Source organism: Pristiophorus japonicus, chromosome 13 (genome assembly GCF_044704955.1).
Source record: "Pristiophorus japonicus isolate sPriJap1 chromosome 13, sPriJap1.hap1, whole genome shotgun sequence".
Lineage (NCBI taxonomy): Eukaryota > Metazoa > Chordata > Chondrichthyes > Pristiophoridae > Pristiophorus > Pristiophorus japonicus.
Window position 1 is genome coordinate 71230885 of NC_091989.1, and position 21317 is coordinate 71252201.

At 46.7% G+C, this 21317-nt stretch overlaps 1 protein-coding gene across 3 annotated transcripts in view; it reads right to left on the reverse strand.

Moving 5' to 3' along the window:
- The window catches only part of itpr2 (inositol 1,4,5-trisphosphate receptor, type 2), a 404634-nt gene that overhangs the window by 221254 nt on the left and 162063 nt on the right, over positions 1 to 21317 (reverse strand). For all 3 annotated transcript variants that reach the window (XM_070897635.1, XM_070897634.1, XM_070897633.1), the window contains 3 exons: positions 8577 to 8689; positions 7599 to 7685; positions 3019 to 3177 (listed from right to left, as the gene is read on the reverse strand). In XM_070897635.1, coding sequence (XP_070753736.1) covers positions 3019 to 3177; positions 7599 to 7685; positions 8577 to 8666 — 336 coding nt within the window. In that variant the 5' untranslated portion in view covers positions 8667 to 8689. The remainder of the gene's footprint in view (positions 1 to 3018; positions 3178 to 7598; positions 7686 to 8576; positions 8690 to 21317) is intronic.

Here is a 21317-nt window from a genome sequence, read left to right on the forward strand (position 1 = left end):
GGGCGGAGATGTCGATGTCAAAGCATTTAAGTTCCCGGGCAACTGTGGCGGTGCGGCGTTCTGGCCTGTCGCTATTGTAGTTGTTCATGAGGATCCTGACGTTCCAGGTCTCAAACTTCATGTTAACAAAAGGCACGACCACTGATGGTTGAGCGATTATAATCAGGGATGCTCAAGAGGGCAGAATTAGAGGAGCGCAGACATCTCGGTGGGGGGGTTGTGGGGCTGAAGGAGATTACAGAGATAGGGAAGGGCGAGGCCATGGAGGGATTTGATAGTAAGGATGAGAATTTTGAAATTGAGGCAAATCAAACGCCGCTGTGGCATGCTATGAAGTTGAATAAACATAAGAACATACGAAATTCAAGCAGGAGTAGGTCATTTGGCCCCTTGAACCTGCTCTGCCATTCAATAAGATCATGGCTGATCTGATCATGGACTCAGCTCCACTTCCCTTCCCCTACAATTTCTATTATTTCTGCCAAAGTGGATAATCTCACATTATACTCCATCTACCAAATTTTTGCCCACTCACTTAGCCTGTCTATATCCCTTTGCAGATTTTTGTGTCCTCCTCACAATTTGCTTTCCCACCCACCTTTGTATCATCAGCAAACTTGACTACATTACACTTGGTCCCATCATCCAAGTCATTAATATAGATTGTAAATAGTTGAGGACCCAGCACCGATCCCTGCGGCACCCCACTAGTCACTGTTTGCCGACTGAAAAATGACCTGTTTATCCTGACACTCTGTTTTCTGTTAGTTAGCCAAACCTCTATCCATGCTCATGTATTACCCTCGACCCCGTGAGCGTTTATCTTGTGCAGTAACCTTTTATATGGCACATTATCGAATGCCTTCCAGAAATGCAAATACACCACATCCACTGGTTCCCCCTTATCCACCCTGCTCGTTACACCCTCAAAGAACTCCAGCAAATTTGTCAAACATGATTTCCCTTTCATAAAACCATGCTGACTCTGCTTGATTGAATCATGCTTTTCCAAATGCCCCGCTACTGCTTCCTTAATAATGGACTCCAGCATTTTCCCAAAGACAGATGTTAAGTTAAGTGGTCTATAGTTTCCTGCTTTTTGTCTGCCTCCTTTATTTAAGCTTAGGACCATGGTTTGAGAACCAACTTTCTCGCCCTCCAACTGAATTTGAAATTCAACCACGTTATGGTCACTTATTCCGAGAGGATCTTTTACTACGAGATCTTTTATTAATCCTGCTTCATTAGACAGTACTAGATCTAAGATAGCCTGCTCTGTGGTTGGTTCCGCAATGTACTGTTTAAGGAAACTATCCCGGATACATGCTATGAACTCTTCCCTGGCCAATTTGCTTTGTCCAATCAATATGAAGGTTAAAATCGGCCATGATTATTGCCAATCTTTTATTACAAGCCTCCTTTATTTCTTGATTTATACTCCGTCCAACAGTGTAGCTACTGTTAGGGGGCCTATAGACTACGCCCACCTGTGACTTTTTCCCCTTATTATTCCTTATCTCCACCCAAACTGATTCAACATCCTGATCCTCTGAGCCAATATTGTTTCTCACTAACGCACTGATCCTATCCTTTATTAACAGAGCTACCCCATCTCCTTTTCCTTTCTGTCTGTCCTTCCGAATTGTTAAATACCCCTGAATATTTAGTTCCCAGTCCTAGTCGCCTTGCAACCATGTTTCTGTAATGGCTATCAGATCATACCCATTTGTATCTATTTGTGCCGTCAACTCATCTATTTTGTTACGAATGCTACGTGCATTTAGACAAAGAGCTTTTAAATTTGTTTTTTTTTTTTTAAAACAATTTTTTCCTGCTTGTTTCCTCTGTCCTTCAAACTCGCTTTCTACATTTTTGCTTTCTAATTCCAGCTTTACTCCCCTCCGTACTGAATCTATTCTCAGGTTGCCATCCCCCTGCCAAGCTAGTTTAAACCCTTCCCTACAGCACTTGCAACCTCCCCGTGAGGATATTGACCCCGGCTCTGTTGAGGTGCAACCCGTCCGGTTTGTACCGGTCCCACCTCCCCCAGAAGCGGTCCCAATGCCTCAGGAATCTAAAGCCCTCCCTACTGCAATATCTCGCCAGCCACGCATTCATCTGCTCTGACCTCCTATTTCTGCACGTATTAGCTCGTGGCACTGGGAGTAATCTGGAGATTACTACCTTTGAGGTCCTGCTTTTTAATCTCTCTTCTAGCTCCCTAAACTCTGCCTGCAGGACCTCATCCCTCTTTCTACCTATATTATTGGTCCCGATACGGGCCACGACCTCTGGCTGTTCGCCCTCTCCCCCCAGAATGCCCTGCAGCCGCTCGGTGACATCCTTAACCCTGGCACCAGGAAGGCAACATACCATCCTGGAGTCACGTCTGTGGCCACAGAAACGCCTGTCTGCTCCCCTGACTATCGAATCCCCTACCACTATAGCTCTTCCATTCTTCTTCCTCCCCCCCGCTGTGCAGCGGAGCCAGCCATGGTGCCGTGGTCTTGGCTCTGGCTGCACTCCCCAAATGCAACTGGTGAATTATGGGCTGGCACCAAAACGACTGACTATGAAAAGCTGCCGGATTGGCGTAAAAACCTAACCGATTCACTAATGTTTCTCAGGGAACATTACTGTCACCCCTACCAGGTGACTCCAATCCAACACCACATGGTTGATTCTAAATGCGCTCAGGACAAAGAAGACGTCCTTGCCAGCATTACCCACAATCTGAGATAAAAAGGAACAAGCTAGAGGTCCAATCAATAGATTTTTGTTGGATAAGGGTATTCGGGGACATGGCGTAAAGACGAGTAAATCAGATTGAGTTACAGGTCAGCCACGATCTAACTGAATGGCGGAGCTGGCTCGAGGGGCCGAATGGCCTCCTCCTGTTTCTACTGTCTCGGTCCCGGGAGTGCTGGGGTAAGTAGCATAAATCTAATTTCAGTCACACATCAAACTACTTGCATATTGAGCAGTGTTTATCACATGCTGCATCTTATTCGGACTTACATTGTCACCTTCGCTCCTCAGCTTCCAAAACGGTTGAATGTAGAACCAGGAACCTTCGTTTCCCGCATTGTCCAAGGAGACTCTCATTGCATTTTTTTCCAGGAGAGCTGGCAGCCTCTTGTTGACTGTGAGGTACTTGTTGCTTTTTATGTGCAATAACTGCAGTCACAATTACACAAAAACATAAAACAATGAACCATTTCTTTGATCCAAACACAGATTATTTACCGACAAATATTCTTTAGTCTCCATTCCTCTGATTCTGGCCTTTTGTGCAACTCACTCCCTTCGCCCCACTACTGGTGGCCGAGCCTTCAGCTGTCTAGGCCCCAAGCTCTGGAATTCCCTCCCTAAAACCTCTCTGCCTCCTCTTCCTCCTTCAAGACCTACCTCTTTGACCCAGCATTAAGTCACCCCTCCTAACATCTCTTCCTTTGGCTTAGCATCCATTTTTGTCGATGACACCTCTGTAACATGTAATGACAACAAAAACCATGCATTTGTATAGCGCCTTGGGATCATTTTCTTTATTAAAGGCGCCATATAAATGCAAGTTGTTGTTGTTACACTATTGAGGTACTGAGCCTTGGTAAGGCAATGCTTTAAGTATTTTTTTTATACATCAAAGATTGCGGCCAGGAATAACCACAGCAAGGTTAGGAAAAATTATTTCAAGTTTAACAATAGCAAAGTATTACCCAATCCCCAGTGCAAGATCCAGTAACAATGGTCGAGCAAATTATAGTTAAGTCTTCATTTAATTTCTGTACACAAGAGGTAGTGTTCTAGGGAATGATGCTGTCTGAGACCAGAGCGGCAGGGGTGGGGGGGGGTTACGATTTTAAGCCTATCCACCTTGCGGAATCCGGGGAGGGCAGTTAAAATCGGCCAAGTTACTTACCCGCCCTTGGAACCACCGAGAGTCAACAGGTGTGGTTTTCACCTGGCAGACAACAAGGAAACCTGCCCATAGCTGCTGGGGTCCTTTTTAACATGTGCACATCGGGTCCTGATGACATTATCAAGACACGACCGCAAATTTAACTCGGGGGGGGGGGGGGGGGGGGGCCTGAGGGAGAAGGGGCAGTGGGTTTCCTGTTGTAATGTATGCACCTGTGAGCACGCTCATAGGTTTGTGGGGCTGTTACTGCTCGTAGGACTGCTCCTGGGCATGGACAAGGCAGCCATCAACCAGTCCAGGCAGTGGGCGGTCGAGGGGGTTGTTCAGCCCAACTGCCGGCCTCTCTTCCGTGGTTATGTTCGAGCCAGGGTGTCCCTGGAGATGGAGCACGCGGTGTCCACCGGTACGCTCGCGACCTTCCGCGAGAGGTGAGCGCCGGAGGGACTGGAGTGCATCATCACCTCCAGCAACCAAATTTTAATTTGATTCATTTACTGCTAAAACTTTAATTTGTTTAATCTGTCGGTTTTAGTGCCCCTTTAGTCAAGGGGCATTTGATTATTGTTTCAACAACAAAATAGTTGTGGGACTGTTGCACTCGGAGTGGCTTAGCCAGTCACGTGATGTTCACGAGACTCATTAAAACCCCGGTCAGTTGGGTTCAGGTTCTCCACGATGAGGCATGCAGTTGTGAACCCGGTGGATGAACTGGTAGTGTTCAGTTTGATTGTTAAACCTTTGCTAATAAACCCGTTAGTTTCTTACAGCAAATGTGTTACTGTGAATTCTTCAGCAAAGAACCCATGAAGCAAACACACTGCACCCGCCAGGCCCAACCCAACGACAGAGGAACGGGGCCCGAAGAGGCCCTAAAAATGGTGCGTTAAGCTTTTCTTTCTCTGTGAACACAAGAATATAAGAATTAGGAACAGGAGTAGGCCATCTAGCCCCTTGAGCCTGCTCCGCCACTCAACAAAATCATGGTTGATCTGGCCGTGGACTCAGCTCCACTTACCCGCCCGCTCCCCGTAACCCTTAATTCCCTTATTGGTTAAAAATCTATCTATCCGTGATTTGAATACATTCAATGAGCTAGCCTCAACTGCTTCCCTGGGCAGAGAATTCCACAGATTCACAACCCTCTGGGAGAAGAAATTCCTTCTCAACTCGGTTTTAAATTGGCTCCCCCGTATTTTGAGGCTGTGCCCCCTAGTTCTAGTCTCCCCGACCAGTGGAAACAACCTCTCTGCCTCTACCTTGTCTATCCCTTTCATTATTTTAAATGTTTCTATAAGATCACCCCTCATCCTTCTGAACTCCAACGAGTAAAGACCCAGTCTACTCAATCTATCATCATAAGGTAACCCCCTCATCTCCGGAATCAGCCTAGTGAATCATCTCTGTACCCCCTCCAAGGCTAGTATATCCTTCCTTAAGTAATGTGACCAAAACTGCACGCAGTACTCCAGGTGCGGCCTCGCCAATACCCTGTACAGTTGCAGCAGGACCTCCCTGCTTTTGTACTCCATCCCTCTCGCAATGAAGGCCAACATTCCATTCGCCTTCCTGATTACCTGCTGCACCTGCAAACTAACTTTTTGGGATTCATGCACAAGGACCCCCAGGTCCCTCTGCACTGCAGCAGGTTGTAATTTCTCCCCATTCAAATAATATTCCCTTTTACTGTTTTTTTCCCCAAGGTGGATGACCTCACATTTTCCGACATTGTATTCCATCTGCCAAACCTTAGCCCATTCGATTAACCTATCCAAATCTCTTTGCAGCCTCTCTGTGTCCTCTACGCAACCCACTTTCCCACTAATCTTTGTGTCATCTGCAAATTTTGTTTGTGGGGCCGGGAGGATCAGGAACAAAGTTTCCTGTAGGCTGCACTTTGCTGTGCGTGACATGTTTCTCTCAACGCGCGGTCCCTATAAATTTCTGCGCAGGTGGGGAAATTCCAATGGCGTGCGGCTTAGAGTGAACATTGATCAGGAGTCCCACCCACTCCCACACCCCAATTGTGCCCCCCCTCCCCCACCACCACCACCACTCATCTGCAGCCACCTAGTGGCCTCCAGGCCATGCAATCGTCGACTGCTTCCCTCCCGGAATGGTGCAGTGAGTGGGGGTGGGAGAAGTCAGTCCCCATGTTTTAAACGAGGCCCTGGCCTCATGTCTGGAGCAGGTGGGTGGGTTTCTGTTGCCCGCCCACCCATCCAAAACCCGGCCAGGGTTAAAAGCGGGGCCAGAGTCCCTGACAATTTGTACAGTTGTCTTCTGAATGTCACTGTGGCAGTCGTTGTGTTCCTTGCATCAACATGGAATTCTGGCTTCACCAATGATAACCTCACAGTACTGAGAATTCACCCAATCTGTGCGCTGGAAGGGGCAAACTGCAGCATATCATTCACTGTCCTCATGAAGTGTGCTGAGGTCCATGGCTTTGATCTACACGGAGGAGCAAACGGTGGCTTTTCTCTGCAACCCAGCGATGGGGTTACAATATTGCATCAACGATTAGGTACAGGCTTTGTACATCACCCCTTCTAGACCATAATATTGCGGAGCAGTGCACACCGCATCAATTTGCTCAGTGACCTTGTCCGATGGTGGATTGGCTTTGAGCATTCGGGACGCGAGCCATTCGTCACCAAGTACCCAGCTCTCGTCGGACACTGTGTTGATATGGCTGATCTCATTCAGCTTTTGGTCAGTGGTGACGCCCGCCTGCCCCCCGATGCTGGGAGACTCACCGATGGTGGACGGTGGAGATAGCTGGGCTGTCACGTGCGATGGTCATCATCAGTCACTTGTAAGCTGGATCCTGGATGTTATCCAGGTCCTGTTATAGGCTGGCAGGGGCTGCTTCGTTATCGGAGGAGTTGTGAATGGAGCTGAACATTGCAAAAGTGTCAGTGAACAGCCCCACTCCTGACCTTATAACGGAGGTGTAATGTACTTGCTTCATGGGTTCTTTACTTAAGAATTCACAGCAATATAAGAAATAGGAGCAGGAGTAAGCCATATGGTCCCTCGAGCCTGCTACACCATTTAATACGAACATGGCTGATCTGATCATGGGCTCAGGTCCACTTCCCCGCCCGCTCCCCATAACCTCTTATCCTCTTATTGTTTAAGAAACTGTCTATTTCTGTCTTAAGTTTATTCAATGACCCAGCTTCCACAGCTCTCTGAGGCAGCGAATTCTGAGAGAAGAAATTCCTCCTCATCTCAGTTTTAAATGGGCAGCCCCTTATTCTAAGATTATGCCCCCTAGTTCTAGTCTCTCCTATCAGTGGAAACATCCCCTCTGCAGCCACCTTGTCAAGCCCCCTCATAATCTTATATGTTTCAAATGTTGCTATTGAGAACTAGTTGGTTTATTAGCAAAGGTTTAGCAATTGCACCTCATCAGTTCATCCATCAGGCTCACAACCACCTGCCCCATCGTGGATCCCCCCGAATCCAACTGGCTGGGGTTTTATTGAGTCTTGTGAACACCATGTGACTGGTTAAGTCACTCCCAACTCACCAGCTCTGCAAACCTGTGAGCATCCTCACAGGTACATACATTACAAGAGGGAAGATCATTGATGAAGCAGCTGAAGATAGTTGTGTCGCGGAGTCTACGTAAATGGTGACTCACAGCAACCTAGCTATAGAACAGTTCCCTTACCTGAATGACATTGCTGTACTTCACCACTTCTCCCAGCAGTTTCTTGTTCTCTATTTCATTCTGTTTCTGTTCCAGTTCAGCTGCTTGCTGTAAAAAAAAATATTCATTTATTTTCAAAGTTACCATCACCTGCATAGAGCAACGAACACACACAAAGCAGGGCGTGTAAAAGCCATTCGGCCCATCGTGCCTGTGCCGGCTCTTTGGAAGAGCTGTCCAATTGTTCCCAGTCCCCTGCTCTTTCCCCAGAGCCCGGCAAATATTTCCTTTTCAAGTATTTATCCACTTCACTTTACGTAGTTGCTGCTGAATCTGCTTCCATCATCCTTTCAGGCAGCGCATTCCAGATCATAACATTGTTTTATCAAATGTATCAACTCACAGCATTGAGAGATCTGGGGATAGAGGTTCCTGGCCCTATGCCGATTACATCACCTGGTGCCATGAATACAGGAAAATCAGGTGGGAGCAGCACACGCCTACAAAGAAACCTACCCAATTCTCCTGTATTATCTGTGCCCGGGTGACTCAGTTCATTCGGGAGCAGGACACAGGAACGTCTTCCCTCACATCTGTATCTCAAACAGCCGCCATCTTGTGTCCAATCTGCTCTCTAAATGGGCTACTGGAAATGGCCAGTGTTATATCTTCAGCACAACTCACAAACACACACAGCTTTGAGATGGCTTCTAACATCAGGAATTCCAGTCAGGTGACCTGTTCCCTCTTTACAACAATAAACAGCACTGGCTGCAGTGCCACAGTAGTCCACAGGTGGAGCTATATATATTACACTTCTCCCTCCTTAATGAAGAAGTAATTACAACAAAATAATCATCATACATAACTTGCATGGTTATAACAGCCAGCAACTCACTAATCAGGTTTTAAAAACACAAAACAAACTTAACATGGCAGGAAAGTAGCAGGCTGATTAAAATACACACGAACACCAGAGCAATAAATCACAATGGGTACCTGCAATTTTTTCAGCAGTGCAGCTTCAGTATTCCCTTGTTTTGACTGTTTTGCTTTCCAGAACTGCTTCTGAGCTGAATACCGGTTCATGGGACACACCTTGAAAAGGCAGTCTGATAGAAATAAAACAAGAGACACGACATTACAATCTCCAGGACAGAGATTCCAAAAATCTTGCATTAAAATTTTATGGTGTTTTATTACATAAGAACATCAGAAATAGGAGCAGGAGTCGGCCATCCGGCCCCTCGAGCCTGCTCCGCCATTCAATAAGATCATGGCTGATCTTCGACCTCAACTCCACTTTCCTGCACTATCCCCATATCCCTTGATTCCCTTAATATCCAAACATCTATCGATTATTGATTTAATCGTCCTCATCGAATAGTCTTATTTGTCAGTTCCATTCTCTGCTGTTTGCAAAGCAATTTTAAAGACCAGACCTTCAGGGGAGTTTCTTTTCCTCCTTTTTATTAAAAAAAACTATAAAAATAAAGACTAATTTTCCTCTCCGACACAAACCATTTCCCAGCTAAGATTGAAGGCAGCCAGGCAGCTCTTGTATTTCCACTAATATCGCTGATTCCGCCAGTGCTCTAATGATGCTACAATTTACATGCCACATTAATGGCTGCAGCATCGTAAACAGAGCAGGAAACTCCCGGAATGCAGCACCTAATGAACACTGGCTCCCATTGTATCGACCTCAGCGACTCCCATCTGTAATGTATTTGCTTCACGGGTTCTTTGCTTAAGAATTCATAGCAACACATTGCTATTAAGAACTAGTTGATTTATTAGCAAAATGTTTAACAATCACACTACACATCACCAGTTCATCCACCAGGCTCACAACCACCTGCCTCATCGTGGATCCCCCGAACCCAACTGGCTGGGGTTTTATTGAGTCTTGTGAACATCACGTGACTGGCTAAGCCACCCTTAGCTCTACAACTATTTTTGGTAGAACGTAAAATCAAATCCCCTCTTTTGGCAAGGGCACTGGAACCCACAACTTAACCATTTAAACTTTAACTGCAACTTAAATCAAAATAAAATTTGATTGCCAGGTGTAATGATGCACTCCAGTCCCTCCAGTGCATCAACAGCTCTACAACTATTTTTGTAAAACAATAAATCAAGTGCCCCCTACTAGAGGGGCACTAAAACCGACAAATTAATCAAATGAACTTTTATATTAGTGGTTTAAACCGGAAAGCATACTCACGGGTGCATTAATTAGAACATCCAACCAGAGCTGGCAAACCTGACGTAGCGGCCAGCTATAACAGGCATCCGACCCCTTACATATGTAAATGATGAGCCTGGCACCTGTTTTAGGTCCCCGAGTTGAAGCTGGATTGCACTGAGCAGACCAGAGCAAGCACCGTGCGTCAGCGGCTGTTCCCCCGACACCACGATACTCATGATTGGCCACTTTCCCTGTTGCCCCTACCCCCAACCCCACCTCACCAATCCTGGGACATACCCAATGGCCACTGCAGGCGAGACATGCAGACCCACATTCATCGATTTTAAATGGCCAAGCGTGGAGACACGACAGGCACCAACAGTTTGCCCAGACTTGGCTCAGTGGGCAGCACTCTCTTCCTCTGAGTCAGAAGGTCGTGGGTTCAAGTCCCACCTCCAGAGGCTTGAGCACAAATCTAGGCTGATACTCCAGTTAGACCGAGGCCCTGTCTGCCACTCTCAGGTGGACGTAAAAGATCCCATGGCACTATTTCGATGAAGAGCAGGGGAGCTTTCTCCGGTGTCCCGGACAATATTTATTTCTAAAACCAACATCAATAAAACAGATTATCTGCGTGTTCTCACATTGCTCTCTGTGGGAGCTTGCTGTGCACAACTTGGCTGCAGTATTTCTCTACAACTACACTTCAAAAGTACTTCATTGGCTGTGAAGCATTTTGGGATGTCTTGAGGTCGTGAAAGGCATTATGCAAATGCAAGCCTTTCTTTTTGTATTTAAATGAGGCCCGAGATCCAATTTCGGGCTCGCTTTGGGCCTCCCGGTTCCCATGGCGACACACCCACCTGCTACAAAGCGGGCCGTGACCAATTTCTAACTTGTCCTGACTGCAAGTGCCAAGGGCTCCAGCTTCCTCAACAATGCAAGTGTCACACGCGTGCACTTCCTCATACACCGAGCTTCAGATCGCCAACTTTCCCAACTTTGTGCAGTCAGTGCAGCGGGACTGTTCTGCCTGCAGCCATACTGCTCACTCGTCCAAGCAGCTCAGAACAACACGGCCCAGGGCAACACGGCCCAGGGCAACACGGCCCAGGGACAGCAGGCCACACCTTCCTCAAAGTTCATTAACATCATCCCGTGCTGCGTCAGACTTTTGGGTTAGGGTGCTGGGATTTGCATTCTGTTTCTATATAAAGAAATCAATTATACGTTCCGCTATTCTGAGCGACACGGGGGTTAGTAGTCCTGCACTGCGTTTTCAGGACAGACTTTCCCCCAACATACGTTTCTCTACATTGGGAGTAGGTGAAGAAATGAAGCAGCAACAGCAATAAAGAGAGGGGGGGTGGGGGGGGGAAGTCGGAGGGGGGAGACGATGGATGGGGGGGAGGGGGGAAACGGAGGGGGGAGACAGAGGGGGACATGGATTTATACAGCGTCTTTCACAACCTCAGGACGTCCAAAAGCGCTTTACAACAATTAAGAACTTTTGAAATTTAGTTACTGTTGTAAGGTAGGAGACACGGCAGTTAATTTGCCCACAGCAAGCTCCCACAAACAGCAATAAGATGAGACCAAATAATCTGTTTTTAGTGATGTTAGTTGAGTGATAAATATTGGCCAGGACACCGGGGATAACTCCCTCACTCTACTTCGAAATTGTGCCATGGGATCTTTTACATCCACCTGAGGGGGCAGACGGGGCTTCGATGTAACGTCTCATCTGAAGGACATCACCTCTGACAATATAGCACTCCCTCACAATATTCCCCAATGTTATTTTGGGTGAGTGGCCCCTTTAAGTGGCTGGGCGGCCCATTGGCAGTTTTGTGAATGCACGAACTTTAACCTGGTGGAGAACCCAGTTCCGGACTCGGCAGGACTGGCAGAGAGCTCCGAGGGAACGTTGCTCCCTCAGGACTGCACCGGAGTATCCAGACATCCCAAGCTTACTTCTCACGCCTTATTCTGTCCCTGCTGTTTGGCCACTCCCTTCCAATGGTCAGCCGAGACTGGTACCTCACTGTGCGCAATGGCACCCTACTCCTCTCAGATACAACACACAGTTTACACTGCTGGGTGGGGTTTAAACGATATATAAATAGGCACTGTGACAGTTCCGCCTACTGCAGATAGCACATGCAGCATAAATACACTACTAATTGGTTCAGGTCATGCACAGCATTCAGTTATATAAATGGCACATTACATTTATATTTGCATATTGAATCTCTCCCTCCAGCAGAATCTCTTAATCGTAATCGAAGCACTGACCACACTATCAGCTCCGCTGGGCAGGCCACATCGTTCGCATGCCAGACACGAGACTCCCAAAGCAAGCGCTCTACTCGGAACTCCTTCATGGCAAACGAGCCAAAGGTGGGCAGAGGAAACGTTACAGGGACACCCTCAAAGCCTTCCTGATAAAGTGCAACATCCCCACTGACACCTGGGAGTCCCTGGCCAAAGACCGCCCTAAGTGGAGGAAGCGCATCTGGGAGGGTGCTGAGCACCTCGAGTCTCGTCGCTGAGAGCATGCAGAAATCAAGCACAGGCAGCGGAAGGAGCACGCGGCAAACCAGTCCCACCCACCCTTTCCCTCAACGACTATCTGTCTCACCTGTGACAGGGACTGTGGTTCTCGTATTGGACTGTTCAGCCACCTAAGAACTAATTTTAAGAGTGGAAGCAAGTCTTCCTCGATTCTGAGGGACTGCCAATGATGATGATTAATTGTTTTGAGGTTAATATACATTTCTAAACTCATTTCATGCCTAATATGATGTACTACAGAGGTTAATTTTGCAAAATAGTTAGGCACCTCCTCCACCACCGCAGCTGCAGTGTGTATGATCTACAAGATTGTGAGGGAGTGCTATATTGTCAAAGGTGCCATCTTTCACACTGCCTCCAGTGTGCCAACGCAGCCTTCGGTCGCCTGAGGATGAGCGTGTTTGAAGAGCAGGACCTCAAATCTGTCACCAAGCTTATGGTCTACAGGGCAGTAGTGATACCCGCCCTTCTGTATGGCTCGGAGACGTGGACCATATATGGCAGACATCTCAAAGCGCTGGAAAAGTACCACCAACGATGGCCCAGAAATCCCGGTTTCTCCTTCCCACGAGTATTCGAATGAATTATAGAAAAAAGAAGCGCACCTACCTGAAGCTGCTGCGCCCACGCGAGATCTCGGTCCGGAGACATCTCCTGACTGCGCGTCGCAGCGCGTGTACAAACTGGAGTCACCTGGCTCTGGGCAGCCAATCAGGTATAGTATATTCTCATTCATAATAATAGGAGTTTCGGACTTCCAAAACTCCTATTACTATGAATGAGGAACACCCTCAAACACCCAAACGCTCCATAAAACATTTTAAAAAAACACCTCACATAAATACACTGTAGAAATTAAAGTTGATATATATTTTTTTCAAAAACATTTCTATTTGCTGATGTTTTAAAAAAGTTTTAATTATGGTTTAAAATAAAATTACCTGAGTGGGCAGGGTTTTTAACAAATATGTAATTTTAAATTTTATTTTAATATATTTTTGATACGTTTTTAAACTCTTACGCTGGTAAAAGTTGGCTATGCGCCTGCTTTTACCAGGCGCAAGAGTTTTAAGGACATTCGCAGGGCAAGCGATGGGCATGTCCTCGCTCCCAAGATTCGGGAGATCTGACAAGCCAGAAACTTGATAGATTGGAAAAGCAGATTTTCAGCGCATGCGCATTGCGCGTTGAAAATTGGCTTTTCCGATGCCTTTCCGGGAACGTACAGACCCAGGGCGGCCGCGATTTCTGGGCCGATGCCTCCGCAAGATCCTGCAAATCCCTGGGAGGACAGATGCACCAACGTCAGTGTTCTCGCTCAGGCCAACATCCTCAACATCGAAGCACTGACCACACTCGACCAGCTCCGTTGGGCGGACCACATCGTCCGCATGCCCGACACAAGACTCCCAAAGCAAGCGCTCTACTCGGAACTCCTACGTGGCAAGCGAGCCCTAGGTGGGCAGAGGAAATGTTGCAAGGACACCCTCAAAGCCTCCCTGATAAAAATGCAACATCCCCATTGACACCTGGGAGTCCCTGGCCCAAGACTGCCCTAAGTGGAGGAAGAGCATCCGGAAGGGCGCTGAGCACCTCGAGTCTCATCGCCGAGAGCATGCAGAAATCAAGCACAGGCAGCGGAAGGAGCGTGCGGCAAACCAGACTCCCCACCCACCCTTTCCTTCAACCACTGTCTGTCCCACCTGTGACAGAGACTGTAATTCCCATATTGGACTGTTCAGTCACCTCAGAACTCACTTTTAGAGTGGAAGCAAGTCTTCCTCGATTTCGAGGGACTGCCTATGATGATGATGATCTACAAGATGCACTGCAGCAATTTGCCAAAGCTTCTTCAACAGCACCTGCCAAACCTTTACCACCTCGAAGGTGGAGGAAAGGAGGCGCATGGGAACACCACCACCTGCAAGTCGCACACCATCCTGACTTAGACGTATATCGCCGTTGCTTCATGGTCACTGAGTCAAAATCTTGGAACTCCCTCCCGAACAGCACTGTGGGAGAACCTTCACCACACGGACTGCAGCGGTTCAAGGCGGCGGTTCACCACCACCTTCTCAAGGGGGCAATTAGTGATGGGCAATAAATGCTGGTAACGGCTAGAATTTAAAATTCTCATCCTTGATTTCAAATCCCTCCATGGCTTCACCCCACCCTATCTCTCCAGCCCTACAACCTGCCGAGATCTCTCTCCTCCTCCAATTCTGCCCTCTTGTGCATCCACTATTTTAATCGCTCCACCATCGGTGGCCGTGCCTTCAGCTACCTGGGCCCTAAGCTCTGGAATTCCCTCCCTAAATCTCTCTGCCTCTATCTCGCTCTCTCTCTCCTCTTTTAAGGCACTGCTTAAAATCAACCTCCTTGACCAAGCTTTTGGTCACCTTACCCAATATCTCCTTATGTGGCTCGGTGTCAAATTTTGCTTGATGACGCTCCGGTGAAGCGCCTCGGGGTGTTTTATTACATTAAAGGTGCTATATAAATACCAGTTGTTGCCGTTGTTTATGGTGGCTGGCAGGGGGGGTGGGGGGCGGGGGCACGAGACTGTGCATGCATGTGTGCTTTCTTCCATTGAATATAATATTTCTTGAATTAATCAGAAAAACCCAAAGCAAAAAGGTGTTGCAACTGAATATTCAGACCTAGTCTTGCTAACTCAGCTTTTCTAGTTTTTAAACCATATTTACTCCATATTTACAGTGGAGGAGGATTTCCTGGAGTGCATAAGGGATGATTTTCTAGACCAATATGTCGAGGAACCAACTAGGGGGGAGGCCATCTTAGACTGGGTGTTGTGTAATGAGAGAGGATTAATTAGCAATCTCGTTGTGCGAGGCCCCTTGGGGAAGAGTGACCATAATATGGTGGAATTCTGCATTAGGATGGAGAATGAAACAGTTAATTCAGAGACCATGGTCCAGAACTTAAAGAAGGGTAACTTTGAAGGTATGAGGCGTAAATTGGCTAGGATAGATTGGCGAATGATACTTAAGGGGTTGACTGTGGATGGGCAATGGCAGACATTTAGAGACCGCATGGATGAACTACAACAATTGTACATTCCTGTCTGGCGTAAAAATAAAAAAGGGAAGGTGGCTCAACCGTGGCTATCAAGGGAAATCAGGAATAGTATTAAAGCCAAGGAAGTGGCATACAAATTGGCCAGAAATAGCAGCGAACCCGGGGACTGGGAGAGATTTAGAACTCAGCAGAGGAGGACAAAGGGTTTGATTAGGGCAGGGAAAATGGAGTACGAGAAGAAGCTTGCAGGGAACATTAAGACGGATTGCAAAAGTTTCTATAGATATGTAAAGAGAAAAAGGTTAGTAAAGACAAACGTAGGTCCCCTGCAGTCAGAATCAGGGGAAGTCATAACGGGGAACAAAGAAATAGCGGACCAATTGAACAAGTACTTTGGTTCGGTATTCACTAAGGAGGACACAAACAACCTTCCGGATATAAAAGGGGTCGGAGGGTCTAGTAAGGAGGAGGAACTGAGGGAAATCCTTATTAGTCGGGAAATTGTGTTGGGGAAATTGATGGGATTGAAGGTCGATAAATCCCCAGGGCCTGATCGACTGCATCCCAGAGTACTTAAGGAGGTGGCCTTGGAAATAGTGGATGCATTGACAGTCATTTTCCAACATTCCATTGACTCTGGATCAGTTCCTATGGAGTGGAGGGTAGCCAATGTAACCCCACTTTTTAAAAAAATGAGGGAGAGATAACAGGGAATTATAGACCGGTCAGCCTGACATCGGTAGTGGGTAAAATGATGGAATCAATTATTAAGGATGTCATAGCAGTACATTTGGAAAGAGGTGACACGATAGGTCCAAGTCAGCATGGATTTGTGAAAGGGAAATCATGCTTGACAAATCTTCTGGAATTTTTTGAGGATGTTTCCAGTAGAGTGGACAAGGGAGAACCAGTTGATGTGGTATATTTGGACTTTCAGAAGGCTTTCGACAAGGTCCCACACAAGAGATTAATGTGCAAAGTTAAAGCACATGAGATTGGGGGTAGTGTGCTGACATGGATTGAGAACTGGTTGTCAGACAGGAAGCAAAGAATAGGAGTAAATGGGGACTTTTCAGAATAGCAGGCAGTGACTAGTGGGGTACCGCAAGGTTCTGTGATGGGGCCCCAGCTGTTTACACTGTACATTAATGATTTAGACGAGGGGATTAAATGTAGTATCTCCAAATTTGCGGATGACACTAAGTTGGGTGGCAGTGTGAGCTGCAAGGAGGATGCTATGAGGCTGCAGAGCGACTTGGATAGGTTAGGTGAGTGGGCAAATGCATGGCAGATGAAGTATAATGTGGATAAATGTGAGGTTATCCACTTTGGTGGTAAAAACAGAGAGACAGACTATTATCTGAATGGTGACAGATTAGGAAAAGGGGAGGTGCAAAGAGACCTGGGTGTCATGGTACATCAGTCATTGAAGGTTGGCATGCAGGTACAGCAGGCGGTTAAGAAAGCAAATGGCATGTTGGCCTTCATAGCGAGGGGATCTGAGTACAGGGGCAGGGAGGTGTTGCTACAGTTGTACAGGGCCTTGGTGAGGCCACACCTGGAGTATTGTGTACAGTTTTGGTCGCCTAACCTGAGGAAGGACACTCTTGCTATTGAGGGAGTGCAGCGAAGGTTCACCAGACTGATTCATCAAGAAAGACTGGATCAACTGGGCTTGTATTCACTGGAGTTCAGAAGAATGAGAGGGAACCTCATAGAAACGTTTAAAATTCTGATGGGGTTAGACAGGTTAGATGCAGGAAGAATGTTCCCAATGTTGGGGAAGTCCAGAACCAGGGGACACAGTCTAAGGATAAGGAGGAATTTCTTCACCCAGAGAGTCGTGAACCCGTGGAATTCTCTACCACAGAAAGTTGTTGAGGCCAATTCACTAAATATATTCAAAAAGGAGTTAGATGAAGCCCTTACTACTAGGGGGATCAAGGGGTATGATGAGAAAGCAGGAATGGGGTACTGAAGTTGCATGTTCAGCCATGAACTAATTGAATGGCGGTGCAGGCTAGAAGGGCCGAATGGCCTACTCCTGCAGCTATTTTCTATGTTTCTATGTTACAGTTTCTGACTGCAGGAAGGAATCGAGCAATTGTATGCAAACGGCAGGAGAGTTGGAGTAAATATTGAGGGATTTTACTTTCACCGAAGTATGGATGAACCCCTGTGGCTTGGCTGAGGCAATATTTCTGGAGCATGGGTACTCAGTGTGTTCTTGGCAGTGAAGCATACTGGAAAACTGTGAAGGCAGCAAAAGGAGATACCCTCAATCTCTCTCGTCTACGTGGAGTGCAATCAACAGACACACAACTGGGCTGCTCTTCAATGGGCGCTACCTGCTCGGTACTGTATGTTATCATCACAGGCAGTCCCTCGGAATCAAGGAAGACTTGCTTCCACTCTTAAAAATGAGTTCTTAGATGGCTGAACAGTCAAATACGAGAGCCACAGTCTCTGCCACAGGTGGGACAGATAGTCATTGAGGGTAAGGAACTGGTTTGCCGCACGCTCTTTCCGCTGCCTGCGTTTGATTTCTGCATGCTCTCGGCGATGAGACTCGAGGTGCTCAGCGCCCACCCAGATGCTCTTCCTCCTCTTAGGGCGGTCTTTGGTCTCGTCGTGCTGTGTGTGTTATAATATATACACATCGACATACATACACTGACAACTATCAGAGATAGGAACAAATAAACCAAGTTGTGCCTGTCACATCTTCAGGGCATCCCAAGGCGTTTTACTCTTGAAGTGTAGTGACTGTTATAATTTAGGGAAATCCAGCATTATCCCACAAACGGAAGTGTGATAGAAAACTGGATGATCTGTTTTGGTGGAGGGAATAAATGTTGGCCAGGACACCAGGATAACTCCCCTGCTTTTCTTCCTCCACCTGAACAGGTAGACGTGCCCTCGTTTTAAAATCTCACCCGAAAGCATCATCATCATAGGCAGTCCCTCGGAGTCGAGGAAGACTTGCTTCCACTCAAAGTGAGTTCTCAAGTGACTGCAGAGTCCAATACAGGAATTACAGTCTCTGTCACAGGTGGGACAGTCAGTGGTTGAAGGAACGGGTGGGTGAGGAGCCTGGGTTGACGCACACTCCTTCCACTGCTTGTTCTCGGCGATGGGACCTGATGTGCTCAGCGCCCTCCCGGATGCTTTTCCTCCACTTTGGGCGGTCATGAACCAGGGATTCCTGTCCTCCTGTATGGCTCAGTGATGTGGACTATATACAGCAGACACTTCATCAGAAAGACAGCACCCGCTGACAGTGCAGCACTCCCTCAGTACTGCACTGGAGTGTTAGCCTAGATTTTTGTCTCTGGAGTTCGACTTCAATGCCCAACCATCTGACTCAGAGGCGAGAGTGACAGAGGGAAGGGTACTATCCACTGAGCTACGAGTGACACCCTGAAAGATCCACATTTGGATTGAGTTAATGCATGGAGCCAGCAAGGGGCTGGAAACCTTTGCAAAGTGAGAGTGGAAATATAAAAATTGAGGTCATGTCACACATCTGCGAACTATCAACTATAGTCAGGTGTGAGGGAGTCCTGAGAACAAGTAATCTGCTGTGTTAGCTAAAACGTGATCCATAGTGGAATCAAAGCTTAAAAAAAACTCTTATTCAAATATTGCCTCAATTTTAATGTATATGGAGGACTGTAGACCAGGGCACAGAGAGAGATCCCTGGGGAGAAAGTAAAGAAAAAAGACTTGCATTTGTATAGCGACTTTCACGACCACCGGATGTCTCAAGACACTTCACAGCCAATGAAGTACTATGGAGAGTAGTCACTGCTGTAATGTGGGAAACGCAGCAGCCAATTTGCGCACAGCAAGCTCCCACAAACAGGAATGTGATGATGACATGATATATCTGTTTTTATTATGTTGATTGAGGGATAAATATTGGCCAGGACACCAGGGATAACTCCCCTGTTCTTCTTCAAAATCGTGCCATGGGATCTTTTACGTCCACCTGAGGGGGCAGACGGGGCCTCGGTTTAACATCTCATCCGAAAGATGACACCTCCGATAGTGCAGCGCTCCCTCAGTACTGCACTGGGAGTGTCAGCCTAGATTTATGTGCTCAAGTCCCTGGAATGGGACTGGAACCCACAACCTTCTGAGTCAGAGGTGAGTGTGCTACCCACTGAGCCACAGCTGACACATGTAGACCAGGAGACACACAGAGCTTCCTGCTGTGGGGGGAACGGAGACCAGGGGACACAGGGAGAGCTTCCTGCTGTGGGGGGACTGTCGACCAGGGGACACGGACAAAATCTCAACTAAACTCAGGAAAAGGAATGCATGTAGAATTATACATTTGTACTAATTCTCATTACGAGCTAAAGATTAAGAATTTTATTGGTTTTCTTCCATAAGGAAACAAATATTTTATGCGTTGCTGTATATGCAGACTATGGATGTACTCTCTGTGTAGTTGCATAAGATGGAGACTTGTTTACCTGATGTACTGTCAATAAGGTTTACACTGTGTATATACATGCTGGCACCACTAGAGGGTGCAACTGGTGGAGACCGGGGGTCTCCTGCCCTGGTGGCAGGGCCCAGTATAAAAGGCTGCACACCATGCTTGTGCCTCACTCTGGAATTTGGAATAAAGGACCAAGGTCACTACAGTTTGAGTACAACACATTGCCTCGTGGAGTCATTCATAAGTACATCACAGACATAATGTGCGTTATAGACAATAGCAATAAATCTCAGTACTAGCTATTCAATTATCTCACACAATTAGATCCTGGATTACAAAGCCATTTGTTACTTTAATAAATGAAAGCTGGGTTAAGTTTTGGTAATATTTACTATTCATGCTTTTCACAGATCGGCCTTGTAAGATGGTGCAGATATGAAGAGTTATGTATTAAAACTGGAGATTCCAGTCAATACAAGGTTATATCCCTTAAGGCACAATAACCGTGTAAGTCATCATCTCAGAGCAAGGAGGCTGGCACTTCTCCAATACAATGCAACTGAACCAATATACAAACTCCATCCGTTTGCAGCCAGCTACTAAAAGACCATTTGCATCTAACTATTGAAGGCCTCAAATCCAAATAGCCTATCAGCAGAATTCAACAAAAGCAAGGTTTTTTCCCTTCAAAATGAATGGCTGTCTCCCTTATTAAATTAAAATTTCAACAAGTCAGAAAATGTGACCCTTTGCAGGAAAATACCCTCTGACAGGAACATCTTCAAAAACTCAACGTTTGAAGTACTGTTTCAATCTGAAAACAGCAAAAGATGTCACATTTACATTTGCAGGAAGAGCTGTGTAAATTATTAATAGGCACAGACCACAAAACACAAGAACCGTTAATAAAAAACTAAGTGCAGGTGGTTTAGCCATCTGAAATAATGGCCTTGTGTGATTATTAGCTATGGCACTGTTTAAAGTGTGTTATGTAACTCATACACGATTCAACCTCTCCACAGTGCCATTTGGACAAAGCCAGTCATTTGTCTGGAGATGGTTGTAACAGCCGTCATCAGTCATGGCTCAGTGGGTAGCACTCTCACCTCTGAATCAGACAGAAGGCTGTGGGTTCAAGACCCACTATAGTGACTTGAGCACATAAATCCAGGCTGACACTCCAGTGCAGTGCTGAGGGAGTGCTGCACTGTCAGAGGTGCCATCTTTCAGATGAGACGTTAAACTGAGGTCCCATCTGTTCTCTCAGGTGGACGTAAAAGATCCATGGCACTATTTCGAAGAAGAGCAGGGGAGTTATCCCCGGTGTCCTGGCCAATATTTATCCCTCAATCAACACAACAAAAACAGATTATCTAGTCATCATCACATTACTGTTTCTGGGAGCTTGCTGTGTGCAAGTTTGCTGCCGCGTTTCCCACATTACAACAGTGACTACACTCCAAAAGTACTTCATTGGCTGTAAAGC